General features: G+C 43.8%; 1 protein-coding gene across 4 annotated transcripts in view; it reads right to left on the bottom strand.

The window, feature by feature from the left end:
* The window catches only part of LOC104065539 (protocadherin alpha-C2-like), an 87463-nt gene that overhangs the window by 39488 nt on the left and 23794 nt on the right, over positions 1-24181 (bottom strand). For 2 of the 4 annotated variants that reach the window (XM_054080033.1, XM_009568026.2), the window contains exons 1-3: positions 11814-14349; positions 3037-3095; positions 716-804 (exon numbers count right to left, since the gene is read on the bottom strand). In XM_054080033.1, the coding sequence (XP_053936008.1) occupies positions 716-804; positions 3037-3095; positions 11814-14330 (2665 nt within the window). In that variant the 5' untranslated portion in view covers positions 14331-14349. Of the gene's footprint in view, positions 1-715; positions 805-3036; positions 3096-11813; positions 14350-24181 lie in introns of those variants that run through there. The other 2 variants (XM_054080035.1, XM_054080034.1) reach the window with 2 other exon arrangements.

The raw sequence follows: 24181 nt of genomic DNA, 5'->3' as shown, positions 1-24181 counted from the left end.
GCTCCACTGCACCTCTTTATTATTCCTGCTCCAACATTAAAAGTGAGAATATTTTATTGCCTGCACTGCAAAAGTACAGGCAATTATTTTTCCTTAACTCAATGAGGACCTTTTCCCACCTCTTATTGACAGCTGTGAAGTCACCAGTCAGTGGCTGAATAAATGAAGCTACATTCTAAAATGTATTTTAGGTCATTTCTTTTGACAAGCAAATAATAGTTTAGTTTCTGTTACTGTGCACTCCTGAATGAAAAGAGCTAGCACAAATAAAAAGGTCTCTTTTCACCACAGAAAATGAAAAGAGACATTCAAAGACACTTAACAGGTTCATAAAAATAACAAAGGGAGAACTGATAGGCTCCTACCCCACCTTTACTGTTCTCCTGAAATGGAAGGACAAACCACCTCTAGAGTAAAGCACAGGCATTTCCAGCCTGGACACACACACCAGACCTGAAGCCCTTTCCTTACACAAACCAATAACCTATAAAGGCAGGGTGAGAGCTGGGAATGAGGACTCAATCTCCAGCACTCATCTGAGAGCAAGTAAAGAAAAAGATGCATTTCATGTTTTATTATTCCACTCTACTGAGATTCCACAGCTACAAGAACTTCACTCAAACAGAAGCCAGAGAAAAACAAAGATGGAAACATTAGAAGGCCTTCTTCAGTTAACATCAGATCCTCACATGGATTCTAGATTTTCACACCTTACCTGGAGTAGCGCTGGAGACAGTTGGCCACTGCTGATCAGGTCCTCCTGGTCCTCCACGTAGGACTCCTACCTCCTCCATATGTACAGCACTGAAGAAGCACATATCACAGTTAGATCATACAGCTCCCCTCTGCCTTGGGCTTTCTGACATTCCACTCCCTTGCTGCTCTTCCAAGGTCATAACTGTTTGTCACCATGTACCACCGTACATGCTACCACCGTAGCACTGCATGATGCTAACAAACCCTGCTTGAGCTCTGCAGAACCAGCTATTTCGACTTGCAAAAGTTAACTTGATTATTTACTAAAACACAGTTGTAGCGTAATTTATAAACCATACATACCTGCAGGACACTCTGCCTTCATTGACTGCAAGTTGCTAATGAGGAAGTTACACATCATCTTTACTCTTACGATGTATGAACATTAAAGTAAATATTAAGAAGTTGGTGGAGTTAGTTTAACAGAGCCCACTGTCCTGGGTTACTGCATGCTTCTTGTGAGCAATTCAGAATGAGAAACGCATTTTCTCAAAAGCAGAAGCTAACACAGCACATTTTACAGCATCGCAACATGAGCACTTGGCCTTGAAAGCATGAATTTGGATATTAGCCAGCACTTTACATGGAAGAAAAAGAAAAAAAAAAATCTGCTGCCTTTAAAGCAAAACTAGCCACATGTTTGTGTGTAGTTCCCTAGAAAAAGAGGATTCTGTAACTGTGTCCCTGCTCTCCGCTTCTCCTAGTTGAACTTAATGGGCAATTTCAACCAAATGCAATAGACTTCAAAGGTCCTACAGATACCAAATTTCTACAAATTTTAGGAAAAAACAGCATTTATGAAAATCATCAGCCAGGCAGATCACACAGGCTCCAAACCAGAGATTTAAGGTAAGGATGGGGGTTGCCAATCTAGGACAACAAAGGAGCAGATATAATTTGCCAGAAAAGGCTTCATTAGCTCTGCTGCTCATGGGACGAATTGCTTTAAATTCTGACTTCTCATTAATTGTTCAAATAACTTCAGGCAAGACCTTGAATTCTGTGTATGGAATTCTATGTGAGGGAGCGTGGATCTACAGGATCATACTGGGAATATGCAAGAGCACACCTGACTCTGAGAACTGGTAGATAAGACGCTCAGGCAGGCAGGAGAATCTTTGCTTCAGGATCCTGCTGCACAGAGTGTTCATTCATTTAGCAGTAAGCAGTCAGGGATATATAAAAAACCCAAATAACAGTAGGAACACAAAAGAAAGAAACCAGATTGCCCAACAGGTCACAGAGTCAAGCTTGCTCTTTCCTAATTTTCTTCTGGTCCTGAGGTTTAGGTTCCTTTTTTACACAGCAGCCCAAAGTCGCTGGAGGCATACGCTGTGCCCTCACCCACATGAGGAACAGTCTCAGGGATGGACAGCCTGAATCTGAGTTTTGAACTTCAACCTTGTGAAGACTCTTCAGCCCTGTGGATAAAAAGTGATGACTGCAGCCCACTGCAGCAGCAGTTTTGGGGAAAGCATCACCCTGCCCTTTGCAGAGCCACTAGGAACTACTGCAGTCCTATAATTGCATCTAAACCTGTAAGGTAATCTTGTTAATCATGTCAGATTACACCTGAATATATAACCAGTGCTCTAATCTGCTTAGGAAGGGAGAGCAAATGTATTTTTTTTTTTTATATTTAGGCTCTACAAAACCAATTTTATTCTCCTTTTCCAGGTGTACTGAGTACCAAATCATAGCAGAGCCTGCTTGTGCTGCTAGGCAGGGGACTTTCAGAGGCATCTAAAAAGATTTGGACACAGCCTCACTTTTCCTTCTTTGAAAATCCATCTCATCCCTTCAAAATGTCCTTTGAACTGCGTTAATCACCTTGATTGCAATATGTGGTTAATAAACTGACTGTAGGAGCAGCAGCTTATGGTAATGAGAGACAAGAGGACAGAAAAAGCATCAGTGCTGCAGACAGTCTATTGAAACTTATCATCACAGATGATTACAGGGAGCTTTGAAGTAAACACAAACTGTATAATCACAGTTAAATAATTCAATAATTGTGCAATTATGCCTTAACAGTTAATGTATAAAAAGACAGTAGGTAAACACAAAAAAGCACAGATCTATGGTAGCATAATAACAGCATAAGATGCAGTCAGACCGAATCTGTAGCACTTGGCAGTTGGAAATGACAGCAACAGAACTCAGGTGCTTCCCATCTCAGCGTACAAATATCGTCAGCCTAAGGCATCAGAGGAGCCAGACAGCTTTGTCCTTTTCACAGAGGACAGAATCCACTTTCACGTGGGGACACTGCATACGTACCTTTGCATTCCTGCCCTTAGGGATGCGGAGTAGCGCCAGTCAGGATTAGGGTGTTTTGGCTGTAGAAAAAGAAGCCCAGGATACTGTTGTTAATGAAAGTGAAGTGTGCTGAAAAGCATATGCATCTGGCTAATTTTGTCAGACGCTTCCATGTGGGGCTATTAAATTTTTGTAAGCATTCAAAAGTGCCAAATCCTTCTATAAATCTAAAGAAACTTTTGAACGCACTCACAGAGATTGTCTTTGTAACAAATATGTTAGCATGCCAAGGTCTTTGGCTAGAGATGAACTCTGTGGATGGCTTTTAATGCTGGAAACTAGGGGACAGCTATTTCGAACATTCATCAACATTCTGAGCATAGGAAAGCAAACATTATAAATCCATCATAATACACATTGATTTTTTACCTGATAGACTGAGGAAATTTGAGCTCTGCACTGATAGCATCTGCATGAGGATGTACAAATCACAGCCCCCTGCAAAGGTGACATGTGGGGTGGTCTGTTTGTGGTGAGATTTTTGCTGGCATTTGGTGTGCTGCAGGGGACTGCACTGGGTTGGATCAGCTTTGCAGACTGCAGCAAGTCTTTTAGCAAAGGCAGTAATGCTCTTTCATAATACCAAACGATGGAAAGGGAAAATAGCCAGCAATACCCTTTAAACAACAAACCTCAGCACGTGCTGGCCTGCTGCAGAAAGGCTTGCTAAATAAAGAGATAATTAAGAAATCCTCTGTCCATCAAAAATTGCTCCAGAAAAACTCTTTTCTCAGGGGATCATCAGAATAATTTTCAACTACAACAATGAATGTAAGCTCAAGTCCTTTAAAATTAAGCCCTAAGTACCTAACAAGGTTATTTCTCAGGATTCTCAAGACATTATCATTATTCTGTAGGTGATACCACAGCCAATGCTTAACTTCAGGCACTTGAATTCAAAGAGAGAACTTATGTCCAGAAACATAATGACTACACTCATTTGTGGTGTGTCTTGTACCGTGCCAAACACACAAATAATATATAACAGTAATGGTTTAATTCTCTTCAAGCTATTGGAGGCAGATGAGAAAAGAATTTGGTCCCATTACTCGAAAGAGAAAAATAAAGTGTTGAATGTTCTGAATTATTTAAATAATCTTTGCTCTTGAGGTTTAGGATATGCTTTTCCCTGGATCAATAGGTTTTATTCAAATAAAAAATGAAGCAATTATAGCTTACATTATTACTCTATTACATATTTCCCGGGTCCAGCATCACTCAAGAGTGAGATGCTCTGGGATGATGCGCATCCCAGTATTCTTTATGGTCAGAGTTACACAAAAGGGAGGTGGCTGCTATTTGCAGCCACACATTAAACATCTCTGCTAGCAATTTCCTTCCCATTTAGCCCCCGCTTCTCTGGCATGCACAGGTTCTGCTGAGTTTAGCAGAAAGTTGGCTTCACAAGGAGCCCGTTATGCATGGTTCCAGTGTTTTCTGACTTCCCTGGGACTGGGGCCAAAATGCAATGAATAAAAGCAACTCTCAAGTCAACCACATAGTAATGGTCAATGAAAGGGTATAGGAAATAATATACACTGACCAGACCCTCTCCTGAGTTTACCTTTCTTGATCTGTGAAGGGTGCCGATACCAGAAGATTTGGCTTTTCCTCTGCTGGAGTTTTCCTTATAGCAGGGTAACTGTCAGGGTTGGGGGAAAGCACCTTTGCTCTTTTGTTTGCAGTGGGAGAGGTGCAGGTTCCTAATTTGTACCAGCTCACAGGCAGTGTGAGGAGGAGGAATCTTACCACTGTCCCAGCCACAACACAGATAAAGTGAGATTACATCAAAGAGCTGGAAAAGTCTGACACCAGTTGGGTAGGAGGGAGAAAAGAGGGGAATGGCCACTCACTCACAGCGCATAGATCTCTGGTTTTCACCTGAGAGCTTTCCAGCTCTTGGCTAGAAGACAAAAATCTGTGTTCTGCTGCCCTGGGAACTTTCAGACACCAGATCATAAATGGGTAATGACAGGAGGGGAAACTCATGAGTCAGAAAATCATCATTCATTCACTCCACATGCAGGGACCAACACTCACTCTGTCAACAAAAGAGAAACAGCAGCAATTAGGAGACTGTGCTAATTTCAAAGGTTCATATCCAGGAGCTGTGGCATCTCATAGCTACTCCCAAACAGTTCTACATTTGCTTTTATGATTTAGGCAGGGCTGTAGAGCTTCTTGCAGAGGTGCAGAAGAAGGAAGGGACGGGATCAGGAAAATATACTCTGGAAATAGAAAGATCTAGTGCCACAGCTGTCTTTCAGAGGCTGTGGTTTTTTTTGTTTTAACTGTGAAATTTCAATGTCTGGGACTTTTTGGAATCTTCACAGGTATAACAGGAGATGCAGGCAGTTGGATGGCATTCTGGTTTTGTCCAGACTGTTTCTCACCCAGTTTTACCATGTCCACACTGCTTGACCAGTAGCATTCAGCAAGAGACTTGTGTTTGTCCCACACTGTTGTTATCACAAGTCAACACCCCGCAACTAGCAAAACTGGTGCAATTCCAATTTCGTCAGCATAACTGGCTTCTCCTTTTGTTCTGCTACAGACTGTAACTCTTTAAGATTCTCTGGTCACAAGAGAAAAGCTGTTTCAATACACCTTTAAATGAGATTGGCCAGTTTGGAGAGAGAAAAGTAAAAAAGCATGATCAACAACAGAAGTGACAGCATAGAAGAAGAGGCAAACCTGTTCAGTAATGTCTTTCCCCAGTTCAGATGCAGCAACACACCTGAGCCTTAGAGAACCACTAGATTTGCAGCCTGCATGCTTGGCTTACATCTCCGGCTATGAAGAGTCCACCTTTACCAGACCAGCCACTGAAAACTGCCACGTTGACATGTGTTGTCACTCAGCACACAGTCACTGTGTCATGACACAATACGGCCTATCTCAAAGTAAAGCAGCGTCTTCAGCACAGTCCTAGGGGACAGGAGCTGCCAGTGTTCTCCTCTGCAGAGCCCTGTCACAGGCTTTGCTGGAAGAAGAGTAGCTGTGTCCCTAACCAGCAACCAGCTGGCCAGGAAGCACGAGTACAGAGAGGAAACGTAAAGAGGAATAAAAACTCTGAAGTCGTTCAGATGCTTCCCAATTGTACATCCCCACACTCTCAATATATCACACAATGCTGATGAAGATATTATTGTTCCTTTTACCTCCCTAGCTCCCAGCTCATTGCAAGACCCTGTTAATCACATGCCAGCCTACTCAAGGTAATTTTAGCTTGCCATTTCCCTCAGAGACTTTTGCAGGCCATGTCAGTGGTCTTGTCCTCACCACTCATCAGTGAAGGTGAGGGAAATCACACGAACCAGCACAGAAGTAATCATTCATTCCCTGTTTCAGCCATCACCTGCTTTTTCTGAACCAGTAACAGCACACAATGTCAGATCTGCAATGAGTCCAAATCTACCCAGATGCCTGTGGAAGTGGTGGGCATTGCACCAGGTGAACACATTGCACCAACAGTTTGCTCCTCCCAGTTCTCCCAGGCACAAGGGTTACATCTTGCCACCCCAACACCACAAGCACCAACATGACCAGTCAGAAACAACTAACCCTATTTGAAAGGCTGATAAACCAAGTGAATGTATAAAAGAAAAAGAAGCCACCTTAGTAGCAAAACAGCTCATGCAGAATTTCATGCAGTTGTTCTCAAATTGCATGGCATGGGTTAATTTAAGAATCATCTAACTGGTTCATGGAGAATAAATTTAATTGAAAAGACATTGTTACAAACATTTTGCTCAGTCCTCTTTTCTTTTTTTTTAAGAAAAAATACTGTAACACAGTAAGGATTAGTCCCTGGGATAGAAAGAATTTCTAATTTTTTTTATGTTGCCCTGATCCTGTATTCATGAAAATCAATGCCCAGCTTCCCACTGGCTTCCGCAGGTGTTAGAACAGGGCCTGCTTGAGGTAGAGAAGTGTGAATCAAACAGTCACAAAACAGTTACCAGCTGATGAGACTGCTAAAAGCATCCCACTAGATCGCTATTTCCACACAAATGCACAGCAGAATGACATAAGGCATATTTATCAAATACATCCACTTTGAAGCAATACTAAAAGGCCTTTCAGAACTCCTGACCACACGCAGCTCTGCTTATTTTCCATTGAGATGATGCTGACAGATGTGGGGAAACAGAGCCATCTATTCCTGATTTCCTTCTTTAAATGTTTAGAATTAATTTGATGTAGAAAACAAATATTTATAGACTGAACATGGGTTTATCACACAAGCAAACAGAATGAAAACTGGACAAGGGTGTCCTTGAGTAGCCCAAAGATTTTCTTCCTCACAGTGCTCATTGGCATTGCTAACTCTGAAAAAAATTAGATGAAGGGAACAGGCAAATTCATCTGTAAATTATATTTAATGAGTTCAAAGAGAAGGAAAATTCCTCTGCTTAACATTGATATAAATTTCTGCTGACACAGCAGTAAACATCCAGCCAAGAGTCCAAGTGCCCTGGAGCAGAGAGCACTGTCCCTGCTATGCAGAACAGGTCCAGACACTGCCACTAAACAAAAGAACAAACATTTCTAGTTAACCTTTACAATGTCAGTGGGGGTGGAGAATTCCTTAAAGGCTTAAGTTCTTGAACTGAGATTGTAAGATATTCCACCATTAATACCTTTAAAGCCTCTGTGAGAAATCTCTTGGAAAGACGGCTCCAGACAATGCCGTGGGTTTGCTAGATTTAGACACTTCAAAACGTGCTTGTGTTTTAAAGTGGTATCAAGATGTGCTCAATTCAAGTGCTGTTTGAGTTTTTTCCGCGTGTTTAGCAAGCTGGTTTTGAAGTGCAAAATACAGAGAAAAATCCAGAAGCACAGCAAGTAGCCACAAAAATCCAGTGAACTTTTCAGCCTTACCATCACTGATGTGCAGCTTTCATAGAACCACAGAATCATGGAATCATTAAGGTTGGAAAAGACCTCTCAACTCATCCAGTCTAACCATCTGCCCAACACTACTGTGGCTGCTAAACCATGTCCCCAAAGTCCCACAGCCACACAGTTTGTGCCTCCAGAGATAGGGACTCCATCACTTCCCCAGGAAGCCTCTGCCAGTGCTTCACCACTCTTTCAGTAGAGAAATTTTTCATAATATCCAGTCTAAACCTCCTCTGGCACAACTGGAGACAATTTCCTGTCACTCTTTCACTTGTTACTTGGGAGAAGAGCCCAGCACCCACCTCACTACAACCTCCTTTCAGGAATTGCAGAGGGCAAGGAGTGTCCCCTCAGCCTCCTCTTCTCCAGGCTAAACAGCTCCAGGGCCTTCAGCCACTACTCATAACCCCCATAGCTCCAGACCCTCCTCCAGCTCTGTTACCCTGCACACTTTCTGAAAAGTCTGCATAGAGCATCATACAGATTTATTTATTAAAAGCACATGAAACATCATATTTTGTCAGCTGCACGTGTCACCACACAAAAAAGGGTGCAAGCAAACGTATAATCAGAAGACCTAAGTTCTGTCGAGTATCCAGACTGCCCACTCATCACTAGGAATGTGGCAGACTACCCTTTGGGGCAGAAAACTCCTATTAGAACATGCGCTGGTTTGCTTGTTATTCCCTGCATTGAAGGGAAAAGTCTGTCATGACACACAAGACATAACGAATGAGCTCAGCCACATAGAATGTAAGAAGATGACTGAGAGATTAAAAGACAAACCAAGAACCAGAGATTAACTACTCAGACATCATTTGCATCTTTACAGGTATATGAAGAAAGGGACTCCAGGCTAAAGCACTGAAACCCTTCCTGAAAAGGATGGATCACCACTGCAGCAGCGCCCAGTAGCAAAGTCACATCTTCACACCCCCACTTCACAGCTGTGTGCATCCTCCTTCCGAGGGGCAGGAATCCAGGCTGCCCATACCCTCACACAGTGCCAGCAATGCCATGGTGTTTTGCTGTCTCTGTTTTGCCCTCACTGCCTGGCTGGTTGCTCTGCAGTAGTTATTAGCAGATGAGCAAGCAATACACTTTAACCCCGTGTTCCGATCCTTATCACCAGACTCCTGCCAGCAATAACTGCTTCTGGGGTTTTCAGTGCAGCTGCATTAGCACATTTCTTCTTATACAAAACACACTTGGTTTGAGATATTCTTATAACCTTATAAAGGGCCATACAGGCAAGCAGGGTGAATGCAGAAGCTCCCACTCCACCATCATGACACTGACAGTACAAGTCAGAACAGTCACACAGGAATCAGTGCTTCAACAGATACAAAGAATTCCTGACCTGACCTTAGTACAGCAGGTTTTCCTTTCCACTGCATCCTTCTAATGACCCAGTGAAGTCAGTCACAACTTAGTATAAAGTAATTATTAACATCTTTGACCTTACTAGTAAATATGAAAAGGACCAAAGTCTTCCAGAGGTAAGTTTTACTGAGCTTAATCCCAAATAGTTTTGAAATATTTTTTCCTCTCATTGTATAAACACCATCTGCAAAGTACCAGCCTCCATGAAACCCTATGCCCAGTATGCATGCATAGAAGCCGATTCTCCTGGTCCCATCCTCATCACTGAACAACTCATAGAAGATAAACTTCAAAAAAACATTAAAAAAAATCCCAAACCTCTTCATATTATCCCGAAGTAACGCATCGGAGATTAACTCTGTAAATCAACACAAGGACAATGATGCCTGTGCTGTGCTTCACAGACAAAGGCATGGGCTTTTAAAGAGTGATTAAAAGTTCATTTCAACTAAAAAGAGAAATGCAGTTCTCTGAAGATCTAGTAGAACACAGATTATTGTCCTAGAATTTGGTGTTGCCAAGCAATGGATGGTATTTCCAGTGCATATGCGGAGCTTGAAACAAGGGAAAGACAGGATTTTGTAATATGTAATTAGCTAGGAACTAGTAATTAGTGAATGCTATTGCATTCACCCATTTTCTCATGTACACCTGGCATTGATACATCTTCAGAGTATGTGCCAGCCCAGGACTACTTAAGAAGCAGAGATGCAATAAAACAACTTGTGATAAGAAGAACTTGTCAGAATTTCACTTCTCCTTCTATGACACAGAACTATTCAAATACCTGATTCCTCTTTCGGATCATAGCTTCACACAAGCAGCCATTCATTAGTTTGTTCTATACGTCTCTCTACTTCTGTACTCCAGGTTCAGGCTGTCTTTGCTGCCACTGCCTGATCCACAGTGGTGTTCAAAGCTTGTTAATTCAATGCATGCAATGGAGTTGGTTCCCTAAAACATGACAGAATCTGTCTGTTAAACTAATTACCTCCTGATCTTGCATCCAAAGTTAAGCCATTTTTCAATTATTACTCTTCTTTTCATTACCCAGAAAATCAGATGTAAAGTGCATATTTCACTCTCTGATTCTTCAGCAGACACATTTACACAGTGTTCTCATGTTCCTTCCTATATCAAACAGATTCCAGGCATTTTGTTACACCAAGTAAGATTTTAAGGTACAAAAACTGTGCAGAAAAAAGAAATAAGACTTCCCCCACATCCTTCCACTGTGATTTATAGAAAAACACTGAATTGATTTTAAATGGATTAGTTTTGAATGGATGATCATTACTCTCTAAAAAGACTTGCTAGTCATGAAGGTCTGTGCATCTTTGTGCAACTGAACAACAGTTGCAAAAGATGTTAACACCTTTATATGTGAATCAGTATAAAGAAACAAAGTAATATATTACAGTTCTGTTGGAAGAAAACACAAGTCAGGCTCCTTTCTACCCCAGCACAATTACTCCCCCAGCCTTCTCATGTTTAGACACACAGCACACATTAATGCACAAACTGATCTTACATCTGCCACAATCGTGGGGTACAAACACCACACCGTAATTGCAACTTTTTCCTTTGGTGAACCAAAACCAGTCTCTCCTGTAAGTGCTTCTGGGTTTAGTTGCAATATACATAGAAAGGAAACTGTAAAGAGCAGGCAAACCACACGCTAACTGCAGACTGCCTGTACGCTGCCATAAAGCAACCATTAATGCATCACTGTGGGAAAACATTGAAAAAGTTAACACATCGCTGGTCAAACCGTAGGTGTTCAACAATTTTCAATAGCAACCCAGCAGGTGAGAAGTTCTCACACTGTAAAATAATGATGATAGCGTGCTGTAACTCTCCACAAAGATATCAATGTCCCAAAAGCACAAAATGCAGCATTGGGTAGAACAAACAATACCAAAGGAGGGATTGTAGTTTTCAGACAACTAAAATATACCCACATTAATAAGCAAAGCATATTACTGCAATGAACTAAATTCAACAGCTTGGCCTAGGAATGAAAACAATGAAGTAAACATCTATAACTGCCACAAAGTAATCTACTAATTACCGGGCTAATCATTTTTTTTTTGCCCTTGCAATATTAATTTTAACCTTAAGATGTGATGATCACGGGTCATTCCCTAGCACTCTGCGGCAGCAGGCAATTTCAGATCTGTAAGAGAACAGGGAAGGAGGCAATTGTCTGTACAGCACACACTGCAAACAGACACATACACTGAACTTACCAAATGGACCCTGAAAGCCCCAGTATTTACCTAGAAATTAAATGCATTGCACAGATTAGATTCACTAGAACCTTATTTCATAGCTGTGGGTCAATGAGCCCAAAAGGGAATACACTTATTCTCAGTTTTCCAGTTTGAACCTCTGCTTAAGAACAGATCTGCTCCGAGCACTGTGCTGCCAATTCATCAGCGTAGCCTCACCTCATTAGGAGTAATGGAGTCATTGTTAAGTATGATCAGGTTTTGTGCACTCTGCCCACTCTGTCCTGTCAGATGCCTCTCAGTCACAACTGCAGAGGGACCAGTAGTTCCTGTTGGGCCACAGGTATTGTAAAACATAAAAGTGTCACTTCCTGATCCTGCAGTCAGGCACGCCTTATAGCAGTAGGTCTTAGTGAGAGACCCATTGCCCCTCACTTCAATGAAATGGGGTTGTACTTTTAAACCGTAGGGCAACCTAGCATCGATGTTGTTGTTGGCCTGCTTGTACATTTCAGCAGGGCACCGTTCTCTGACCCTACAGAACCCTGCACAGCAGGAGTCCCCATACAGACTGTATCTGTAGCACTTGATAACGGTGAGCCCAATGATTGTGAAAAGGAAAACGAAGGAGATGGCGCTCAAAGCGATAATGAGATAAAGAGTCATCTCTGAGTAATTGCTCGGACTTCTAACATGCCTTCTTGGATCAGGGATGATTTTGGAAACTCTGTCCACCACAGCAACAGTGATGGCTACTGATGAGGACATCGGTGGCTCTCCATTGTCTCTCACCTCCACTGTCAGGTTGAAAGTAGATGTGCTGTCCTCCCCCAGTTTGCGAGTAGTCCTAATCTCCCCAGTATGGAGTTCTATCCTGAACAAACCTGGATCTGAGCTTTGCACCAGGTGGAAGAACAACCAAGCATTTTGTCCCGAGTCTCCATCAATGGCTATAATTTTCGTTACCAAATATCCAGCATATGCCGAGCGTGGGATCATCTCCAGGGCTGCTGAAGTGTTGGTTGAGGTAGGATACAGAATCTGTGGAGCATGGTCATTCTCATCCACCACATAGATGTGGACAGTGGCAGTGCTGCTCAGTGGTGGGGCTCCGGCATCCTGAGCCTGGACAACCACCTGGAACTCCCTTAGTGTCTCATAGTCAAAGGACCTAACAGCATACATTTCACCACTATCTGATTTAATAGAGACGTAGGAGGCAACAGGTAGCCCTTCGATCTCCCCGTCTAGTAGAGAATAGGATACATAGGCATTTTCGGCAACATCTGGGTCAGTGGCTTTGATGGTGCACAGCAAGGCTCCAATGGGGTTGTTCTCAGGAATGTAAACAGAGTACTCAGGTTCCTCAAAGTGTGGAGGATTGTCATTTATGTCAGAAATCTCCACATGGATCACCTTCTGGGAGGAGAGAGGGGGACTCCCAGAGTCAGTAGCCGTAACCGTTATGTTGTATGCTGCTGCTTTCTCATGGTCCAGTTTGCCCTGGGTGATCAAGGTGTAGGAGTTCTTGAAGGAGTTGAGTGTGAAGGGGAGGCCAGGGGGAATACGCAAACTAACCTGCTTGTTCAGCCCCGAGTCCTGGTCAGTGACACTCATCAGGGCCACCACAGTTCCTGTCCTTGCATCCTCTGGCACTGGGCTGTACAGAGAGGTCAGGACCACCTCAGGAACATTATCATTGGCATCCACAATATTGACCAGCACTTTGCAATACCCAGCCATAGAGACAGGGCCCTGATCAGTGGCTTGCACATAGATCTCATAGGAGGATGCCTCTTCATAGTCCAAGGTACCATTAACTCGCACCTCCCCTGAGTGTGGGTCTACACTAAAGAGTTGCCTCACCTTCTGTGGGGTGTAACTGCTGAAAGAGTAGATCACATCCCCGTTGGAGCCCTCATCAGGGTCTGAGGCATTGAGTTTGACCACCAGCGTGCCAAGCGGGGCATTCTCCAGAAGGCTCACAGTGTATGTGGAGCGGTCAAAGGCAGGTGGATTGTCATTGGTATCCACAACTCGCACCGAGATCTGTGCCGTACCAGACTTGGGGGGATCCCCACCATCCACAGCAGTGAGCACCAGCTCCTGCAGGGCACTCTGCTCCCGATCCAGTGGCTGCTGCAGCACCAGCTCCAGGAGCTTGCTGCCACTCTGGAAGCCTTTAAGGTCCAGGGCAAAGTGGCGGCTGGGGCTGAGCTGGTAGCTCTGCACAGAGTTGGTGCCCACATCGGGGTCCTGTGCACTTTCTATGTGGAAGCGGGCCCCGGGTACGGCAGACTCACTGATCTCCAGCCGGTAATCCTGCCGAGGGAAGCGCGGCGCGTTGTCATTGATGTCCAGCACCTCCACCTCCACGTTGTGCACCTCGATGGGCTGCTCGATGACCAACTCCAGGTTGAGGAAACAAGTGGGGCTCAGCTCACAGAGCCTCTCGCGGTCCATGCGCTCCCGCACCAGCAGCGCCCCACGGCCCAGGTCCAGCTCCAGGTACTGCCGGCCGCTGCCCGAGGTCAGCCGCGCTCCCCTCGCCGCCAGTCGCCGCGGATCCATGCCCAGGTCGCCCGCCACGCTGCCCACGAAAGCGCCGAGCGGCAGCTCCTCCCGCACCGAGTAACGGAGCTGCCCGCCCGCCGCCCGCCCGCTGCACAGCCCCAACAGCAGCAGCAGGCCCGGCACCACCGCCCCGCCGCGGCTCCGCCGAGCAGCCGCCGCCATGGCCGGGGCGGGGGGGCCGTGGGGACCTACCGGAGCCGCCTCGCCCGGCCCTGCCCCGGCCTCACTCCCCGCCGCCCGGGCGCTTCATGCGAGCGGCGAGCAGCAGCCGCCCGCCGCCTCCGGACCCGCAGCCGCCGCCCGGTCCATGCTCACCGCCTGCCCGAGAGGCTGGCTCCGGGGAGGAGAAGAAGAAGGAGGAGGAGGAGGAAGGAGGAGGGACCGGGACTCGGCGGATCCGCTTTCTCCGACTCCAGCTGCCGCGCGGGAGGAGGCGGGGGCGGACGCTAAAGCCGTGCTGGCTCCCGTTCAGCACCTGGGTTGTGGACAGCGACACGGCCGCTACAGCCGTGCCGGCTCTTGTTCAGCACCTCGGCAGTGGACAGCGACACGGCCGCCGCTCCTGCGCCCCCGCCTCACCCACGTGTTGCGGCCCCTGCTCCAGCGGCCGAGCGGGGGGGGCGCGGGGAGCGGCTCCCGCCCCGCCACCGCCCCTGCTTTCCGCCCCGACTTCCCTTCTGAAGCTTCGGGGGGAAGGGCCGCCAACCGCCCGCACTTCTGGAGCCGCTGCTGCAATGCTCAAGCACATCCGTTGGGAAGGTTAAATCAGCGCAGGGCTCCGAAAAAAAAAATGGGACTCCAGCCAGGGCTGGTGCCGTCTGTTTGCTGCTGCAGTCTATTTGACGACCTCTTTCTTGGAGACCTGCCCTTCTGCTCTCTCGGAGATTCATCCTTGCAGCAGCACCGTTCTTCCGCCCAGCCCCTCTGGGCCCCCCTGCCCCGCTTCCATGCTTCTCCAGCTCAGCTCCCTCTCGTCCTTGCTCAATTGCTCTGCCTCGACAGCAGCTCGGCTGGTAGAATTCTGCAAGTCACACCCACGAGTCCTGAACATTTAAGGTGGGCTTCAGCTTCTCGTCAAATGAATAGACAAGCTCAAAGTGATCAAGTGCAGCTGGGGAGATGATGGAGAAATGCAACACCATCTGTTTTCCAGTTACAATTTTCTCCTCCTCTACCCTTGTGATGGAGGATTGACAAAAAAACAGAGCCATGAAACTGAACAAACTCAGCAGTGGCCGTGAGGGTGCTGCAGCTGCAATTTTTACCCCAGTGCCACAAATTCCAGCAAAGACAATGAACTTTAGCATTCATTCATACATCATCTATGTCACTAAGTTGACACATCTAGTGAGACAAACCACAGGACATAGGCTTTCAGATATGTTGTACCCATCACCCAGTGCAGAAACTGCTTCTCTGCTGGTATTTCTCTCCTGGCTGTTTTTTATTTTGCTTACTCTATGAAGACTTTTGGAATGTCAAATGAATCCTCTCTGGATTGGGCTGGGCTATCAAGGGGAGAGGGTGACCCCAACTTTATAGCAGCCTTCAGTACTTAAAGCCGGCTACAGGAAAACTGGGGAGGGGCTCTTGATCAGGGAGTGGAGGGATGAGAGGAAACTGTTTTAAGCAGAAAGAGGGGAGGTTGAGATGAGATGTTAGGAGAAATGTTTTCCTGTGAGGGTGGGGAGGCCCTGGCACAGGTTGTCCAGAGCAGTGGTGGCTGCCCCATCCCTGGAGGCGTTCAAGTGGGGGGGGGGGTTGGATGGGACTTTGAGCAACCTGATCCAGTGGGAGGTGTCCCTGCCCATGGCAGGGGTCTCGGAACTGGATGGGCTTTAAGATTCCTTCCAACCCAAACCATTCCATGATTCTATCATTCAGCTCCTTCCTTGCCCTTGATGGACCTGGGCACCCTTCACTATGTGGGATGACTTTTGAGAGCACAACCTTACACCATAAATCTCAACAGTTTTTCCTTTAATACATCCAATGCACAAACCCCAGAGAACAATTGCCTTAATTCTGACTCAGCATCACTAAGAACAATTGCCAGTCTATAGGCTTTTCCCAGTATCCACCAATATCAGAAGAGATATTAAGAGCAGGATTACCCCATTTATGTTTTGGCCAATGGGTTAATTTACTTCTCAGCTCACTTTTGTTTATTGTATTTATTCTAATGTGCCCAGTACCTCAAGTGTCTGCAAATACTGCTGTGGAACTACCCAGCCCTGCTTACAGTAGGATAAACGTAGGTCTGTGCAGACCAAGAAAAGCAGATAGAGATGCCAAGTGCCTAGAACACATGGAAATGTGCCCGTTTCCTCCAGTTGTCTAAACAGGAGCCAAAAACTTTAAAAAAAAATCAACTTCAAATTTCTGGCTTGCTACCCACCTTCAAGATCACAATATTCACAGACTCAGAAAAAAGATATCCTGACAGCCTGACCAAAAAATAAAACAGACAAACAAACCGAACCAACACTCTGCTAAAAGCTGTAAAAAAAAAAAAAAAGCTATAGAACACTATTATACATGGATTATGTGGCTGCATGTCAAAATGACTTGCAGTTATCACGTAAAACAGAAGCCTGAAAGGACACACCCTCACTTTTCCAGATAATAGTGCTTCTATCCAGACAGTCCACAGATCATCTCTGCCCCTCAGCTCCCATGTGTACAGCCACAAAGCCCTCTAACAAACACTGAGCACATCAATAAAAGGCCAAAAGCCACAGCAATGCTGGCAACATCTAAGGCCCTGCTTGAAGGAACATGTTGGTAGAGACTCTCCTGGAAACAGACAAGCCCCATGGTAAGAAGAGGTGGTGGGAAACCAAAATTCACCTCTGTAAGCGATGCTTTCTGGCCATAAGTTGATCTTGCTTACAGTATGTGAATGAAATACCCCACTCAGATATCTAGGGGGATTCAATACCAGTGAGGAGTCTTTCACCCTCTTCCTAGACCCCACGGAGCTGCTTATAACAGAAATTGAGCTCTGCTCTAGTGCATTCCAATGGGGTCCCCTAGCAAGCATGAGCTGACAAACACTCAAACACCCAGCTTACCCCCCTATTCACCGGCTACCTTGAGTCATCTTTCCTCATGTGCTCTCTGGATAGCTATGACTGTACCAATCCAGCATTGTGCAAAACACCAAAGAATGTAAAATGGAACAGAGATAACACACACTCTTAACTGAGCCATTCTAGAATAAATTCCATTATATTTTTGTTCCCATCAAACACGTTGGATGAGGCTTTGAGCACCCTGACCCTGTGGGAGGTGTTCCTGCCCATTGCAGGGGGTTGGAACTGGATGCGCTTTAAGGTCCTTTCCGCTCAAACCACTCCATGATTCTATGTTTCTAATCCTCAGGTTCTTAGAATTTTTTTCTCCTAATTTCAGAATCATGAATTCTAGGATGTCTGGCTTCTTGTACTTTCTAAGTTTCATAGCACTGATAAAATAGGTACTTGGATTTTCCTTTAACAAATTTTCCTTTTACTCTAGCCTGGCTTACACACAGTAGCACTGCACAGGAGTAACAATCCTTCTCAAAATGTCAGCTTTACACAGTTTATGTTGACTACGCAGTTTAAGTGAGATACTAAAATTTGTTCTGTTCTGATTAAAGGTTTCCCAATTCCATTTCAATCTATATAAAATTCACCAGTAGCCATAATAATTTTAATTATTTCAATAACTAAATGCCTAAACTGTGGCAACAGAGTCAGACCTGCAGGCCTTGGGTTTTAATTCAGGAAAAACTTTCATTGAGAAAACACCTCAGGATCTGCTCTGTAGTGACATTGGCTTTTCTAGTGAAAGGCAAAAATTGAAAGGCAAAAATTGAAACACAAAACACGTAATTTTAGTTTCAGTTGAATTGAGGCTTAGGGGCTCTCCAGTTTCCTTTTCCCTTGAGTTGTGTTTTCCAGTATTTCATTGAAACTTCATTTAAACACCAAATTTTGAAACACCTTCAAAGCCTACTAGATAAACATACCCAGTGGGTTCAGATCCATCCCTGCAGCAAAACCAGCAGATCAAACCTACCAGGCCCAAACATCAACTTGCTGTGACAACCCTGATAGCCCCTGAAGTGATGGGATAGTGCCTGCGTGCAGTGTCTATAGACACAGGCCTATTGGGCTTTGAAGACATCCAAAAATTGCACCGTTTTAATCAACTTGGTTAAATTAAATTGTAGAAGTCCTTTAATGTGAGTGCAAACATACAGGTGTAGCAAAGAACATACTGATTCTATCAAGTCCTGCTGAAGAAAATTAAGTATATATTGTGATAGTAATACATTGATGTATATCTATGCTAGAAGCTGCCCCATCCCTGGAGGTGTTCAAGGCCAGCTTAGATAGGGCTTTGAGCAACCTGATCCAGTGGGAGGTGTCCATGTCCATGGCAGGGAGTGGAACTGGATGATCTTTAAGGTCTCTTCAAACTTAAACAATTCTATGATCCTATGAACTATTTCAGCATCAAAAGTCCTCACATTCCTATACAAGACTGCCTTGAAACATTTCCACTTATAGCTATGCCTGAAGTGTAACACAGTGCCACATAAATATTTCTGTGCAGGTATCTCTCTTGGGAGTGATATAATAATACAGATAGTTCTGTAGGTATTTAGATCCTTGAAAAGTTCAAATCAACCCTGTACAAGGAATGTTTTATATAACATTGTAACTTGAAACACCCAAATTTGATAGAGCATCAATAGATCTATGTTCAAGTTGCTTCACTGCAGAACACTACACAGAGTTCTTCCTCCAGCTATTTCAGTCTTACACAGCCAAAGGAGAAAGGCATATTAGAAAACAGGAAGATGTGAAAGTACAACATGAAGAACTCCAAGATATTTTTACATCTGAAAAGACATTTTGCCTCTTTGCAAATAATTTCACCTTTTGTAAATCACATACCTTAATCACAATATCCAATGACTTAATGTCATGATGTAGCTCTTTTCTGAATAGGTGGGAAGTCACCACAGCTCCAAGGATCAGGCTCCAGATTTTTGCATGTAATCTTGTCAGCATGTAGGATTTTAGCCACAATGGGACAACTTGTATACTGTACAAACACACACAGACTATTCTGTCTGCTGATAAAACAGCATGCAAAAATATATGGAGGCAAGTCCAGAGAATCCATACAGTTTAGCCATGAACAAGTAGGTAAGCTGTGTCATTCCTTAGATAAAACTATGTGCTTGCCTGCATGTAGAGCCTACAGTTTGTCTGCCTTGCTTAGAATTGAATCAAGTCAAGAGGGAAGGAACAACCATCAGTCACAGGCCAGATTACATCAGCCGCAGTGGAAAACAATACCCATAAACTGTAAGGGAATTACAGAGTTTTGTGGAGTTCCCTACATAAACCTTTTTCCAGTGAGATGGTGGACTGCAGCACCATCTTCTATCCTGTGGATGCTCATGAGATCTATGGAAAAAAGCATTTTGATAATTGCAGGGAATGCTTACACTACACTTCAGTCCCATTCCATCTTTCACTTCACTCTCTTCGGATTCTTGCCACCTCCCACACCTTTCCTATTCCAATCATGCCCCCCTCTTCATGCTCCTCTGAAGAGAAACAAGCACAGGATTGTTTCTGCTGACTTCCCAGCTCTCGAGTACCATCTGGTCAGGAAGATACTGCCTAGACAGGGTAAGGCAACACAAAGGCAGGAGAGAAAATGTTTCATACCCCATTGCAGCTCACTGCTTGAGAAGTCTACTTTGGTATCAATTTCACAACCTGAACTCAGAGATCCCCACATAAGACAAAATAGTTTCTGCAGGCAGAAGAGAGCCACTGAGGACTCTTTAAACAGACTCCTGCAGTTGAACCCGATGTCTCTCAATACATGGTGTGCATTCTCTGTATGGGATTTTCTGGGGACATGGGATTCTTCCTCTTCCTAAAAATACTGCAAAATGCTTCCCTGAGGCAATGTTAACTTCCTGTTTCTGCCCCCAACTTCTTTGCTCCCACGTTCAAATCATCTTCCACACTTGGCAAATTATCGTTTCACATGCAGCTTGCCTGTCCCTTGTTTGAAAGAGATAGGTATGATGCTAAATTTCTCAGTTGGATTGGCTCTGTTCTTTCCTGTCTTTCCCTAAATCAATTTTTCACATTAGTGTGAATCTGACTAGAGAGATTTAAATTTTATATCACAAACATCTGAAGCCAGATTATTTAAAACATTGCTGTTATGGGAACCAAGGCTGTGAAACAGCCAGAAAAAATCCTCTTTGTATGTAGGTCACAATTTCTTTGCAGTACTGTGCTTGATGTTATTCTAGAAAACAGTAAGTAAAGAAAAAGACATTGGGGGTTGGAGTTGGAGAGGGATCTGTGTTGTAAAACTGAATTAAGATAAAACATGTATAACAGATACATAGAAAATACACTTCTTTGCTTCTCCAGGTCGCCAGAGTATATTCAGTTATTTCTCAGTTCTAGCCTAAAATTCAAGGCTAGATGTCTCTGAGTCATCCTGTTTGTGTTCTGCTATATTTTTCTGATGATTTCAAAATCCTTTCAGTAATTTATGGGCTATAATGACAGATAGTCTGCCACTCTAAATGGAAGGGCATAAACAACTTGGACATTGACAAAATATCTTTAACTTCTAAAGTCACCAAAAAGCCTGTAAGAGCTACTTCTACGGCCAAATGTTTTCTTGAAGGTTTTGAGTGGTGTGTTCTCTTTTATCACCACTGTCTCTCATCAGAGCCACAGTCTTTGTAACTCTTCCCTGCAGACCTTGATTCTTCAGCTCAAGCCATTCCTGACAAATTTCAGCTCAGTGAATTCATTCTGAGAAACACTTCAGTCAAACAAATCTCTTCTAGATGATTCTAACAGCATTTGTTTCTCTAGCTCTGGCTACCGCTTTGCCCCATGCTTCTCTCCACCTATGTTGTCCACCCCTTTTTACAGTTTGAGAAGGGGAACAAAGCTAAAAGGTAGCTGTGCCCCTCCTGAAACTCCCTATGAATGTGTCAGAGCAGTTCCTCAGGAAATGAAGACTCAATTGCTTTGAGTTCAAACTTCTTTCCTCAACTCCCTAGAAAGTGTCCTCATTGTGAGCCACAGGATGTCCCCTACCTCTTTGTTGAAACAAGGCAAACATGCCATCCTAGGTTAAAGAGAACATATACCCAAGACACTCACTTAGAATGGAGGAGATTATGCATAGACGGACTCCACCACTACCCTGGGCAGCCTCTGCCAGGGCTTCACCACTCTGTCAGGAAAGAAATTTTTCCTAATATCCAATCTAAACTTCCCTTGGTGCAACTTGTGGCCATCTTCTCTCAACCTATCACTTGTTCCTTCGGAGAAGATAACAGCAGAAACCTGGTTTAGCCCCAAGAAGTTTTATCAACTTTATACTAAACTACCTTGGGACATAATTTACAGCAGAACTAGTTCTAATGTTTTACAGCTTTCTTACACACACACATTCGTGTCTGCTAGTGATGATAAACTACTTCCACAGTAAAAGCCCACACATTTCATGCTCATAGTGCCAGATCCCGATGACACAGTGTCAGAGACAATGCATAACCAGTATCACTACACCTGCAGTAGCACCTTTTATTCTTTGCTACGTTTTTAATCTTTTTTTATATAATAGGGAAACATTGATCTCTATAGTTTTAATTTTACTCATGTCACATTTTTCCTATCCTGTATGCAATAATTAGTCATTAGCTAGATAGTCCCTGACCTATCTTTTGAGGTGCACCATTCATACCTGTTCATGAAGTATTTCATACATATTATTCTCATGTTCAGACATCTCAGTGTTTTTTTAACTCTACACTTCCTGTGAGACAATCTCAATCTGAAGGGTCTATTTTCCATTGTTTCCACTTGAAAGCCAGTTCTCCTGGAAGATTTTCTAACTTTTCCAATGTCACGCATGTATCTGCCAGTAAGCCATATTTCTGAGGAACAGATATGTTCTGGCACAAAACGACTTCAAACATTACTTTATCCGATTAAACAAGATTTTTCTCTAGACTCGGATGGTCCTATCAGTCCAAGTCTCTGCTGATGACTCCTGAGCTCTCCTAATCAGACATCCAAGCTGGACTGACAGCTACAAATCTGTCAGTGTTGCCTTCCTTTTCACAGCCTGACTCTTAAACACATTCTTTTCTTCTTTTCTTGTCTGTTCTCCCTCTTAAATATTTGTTCCACGTGTTGGTCCCCCTGCCTCAACGCTCCTTTTTCTGTTATGAGTCACAGCTTCACTTCAACTTTCCATCTTTTATTTATTTTATCCTCCCCTTTTCTTTCATTTTGGTTCCTATTCCTTTGTCCATCTTGTCTCTTTCTGCTGAACATTCTCCTCTTTCCCTTCCAACCTCTAACTCTAGTTCACAAATTTATTTTTTACTCCATTTTGCATTAGTCCTCCTACCTCTCCTTTTTTCATGAATCATCTACTCACTCCCTCTCTTTATGTTGATTTCCCATACTTATCTTCCCTCAGTGTCCTAGGGTTTTTGTTTGTCCTTCTGGATATACAAGAAACCTACTGTTCCAAAATGATGCTGATAAGGGATGCTGATGTCTCCTTTTCCCTTCATTTTTGTCTACACAACTCAGTTAAAGTAGGAACCTAAGCACCAAACAGTGGCTCAGAACCAATGGAAAGAGAAACCCAGGTATAAAAATAGATAGCAAAAATCAAAAGTACAGGCAAAGAGTAATATGAGGAATAGTCACCTTCTTAATGGCTTAGAACAACTGACAGCATTTTCTTTAGACCCTCTTTCATAGGCAAAAGAGACCAGGTCTGCATTATCGAAGACTATACAAGTACCATGTATTCAGTCCCTCAAAAACTTATACTGAGTTACATCTATTAAATTTATTTCTGCTCCCTGCTTACTCCCAAGTATCTATTAGAAGTTAAATACCTATATCTGAAACTGCCTAGTCTGGATCTTAAAAGGAGCTGGCAATCCCACAGGTTTGTTATCACATCATTTTAATGACCTATGTTTGCCTTTGAGCTCTTTGAAGTATTGACTGTCAATGCCCTAACTATAACCTGTACATCTCGTGCTAGATCAGATTTTGCTTTTTGGAAGGTAGGTGCTTTCTCCTCCTTCATTTGCACTTTTGTTTCTAGCTTTACTGCTCACCTAATGACCTTTCCAGGTTTGTTGCATTTCCAGATAGCATGTCCATGAATCCCCTTAACCTGTGAAAGTCCCATATATTAGAAAATGATAACATCAAGCCATAAAAGCATATCTTATGCTTTAATTTCAATGCTTAACTTATTGATTCCTGTATCTGGGCAATGATACTCAATTCAGAGTGACAAAACTGCACAAAAAACCCTGTGATCCTTTCCTCAGCAGAGCTGCCCTGCCCTACTCACAGGATACCTCTTGTACTCTGGTTAACTCCATTTAGTTATTTTAAGATTCTTTCACTGCAACTTTCTTTTACAATCTTACATGATGCATCCTTTAATACATCTTCAAGATACCTCAAATGTTGCAAACCTTCCACTGACTGAATAAAAAAAAACCACTGCCTGCAATCACTCCAGACCACCCAGTAAATTTTAAGATGCGCAATGTGAAGATGGATAGATCATCCAATGGTTACAACTAAGCAGTCCTCACATGGGTCTGAATTTCCCCAGCAGAGAGTCACAGTTCTGTCTTTCCTCCCTCTCTCCCTGGTACATCACTACTCCAAAGCTATCTGGGAGGTCCACACAAGTCTCTGTTCTAAACCACCATGGTATTCTTCCACAGCAAGCTGCACCTTGCCCCTGACGCTCAATATGTAAAGCAGCACAGATGTGATGAAGGACAGGTTTTCTCAATCTAAAATTGGACCCAAAATGCTACTGTACTGAGTTGCACAGAGCTGTCCTATATTTCAGCAATTTCTCAAGTTAATAGAACAAATTGTACTTAATCAGAGTTAAAAGTGTAGCCA

The sequence above is a fragment of the Cuculus canorus genome, chromosome 14 (genome assembly GCF_017976375.1).
Source record: "Cuculus canorus isolate bCucCan1 chromosome 14, bCucCan1.pri, whole genome shotgun sequence".
NCBI lineage: Eukaryota > Metazoa > Chordata > Aves > Cuculiformes > Cuculidae > Cuculus > Cuculus canorus.
This window is presented reverse-complemented; position numbering and strand designations above follow the sequence as displayed.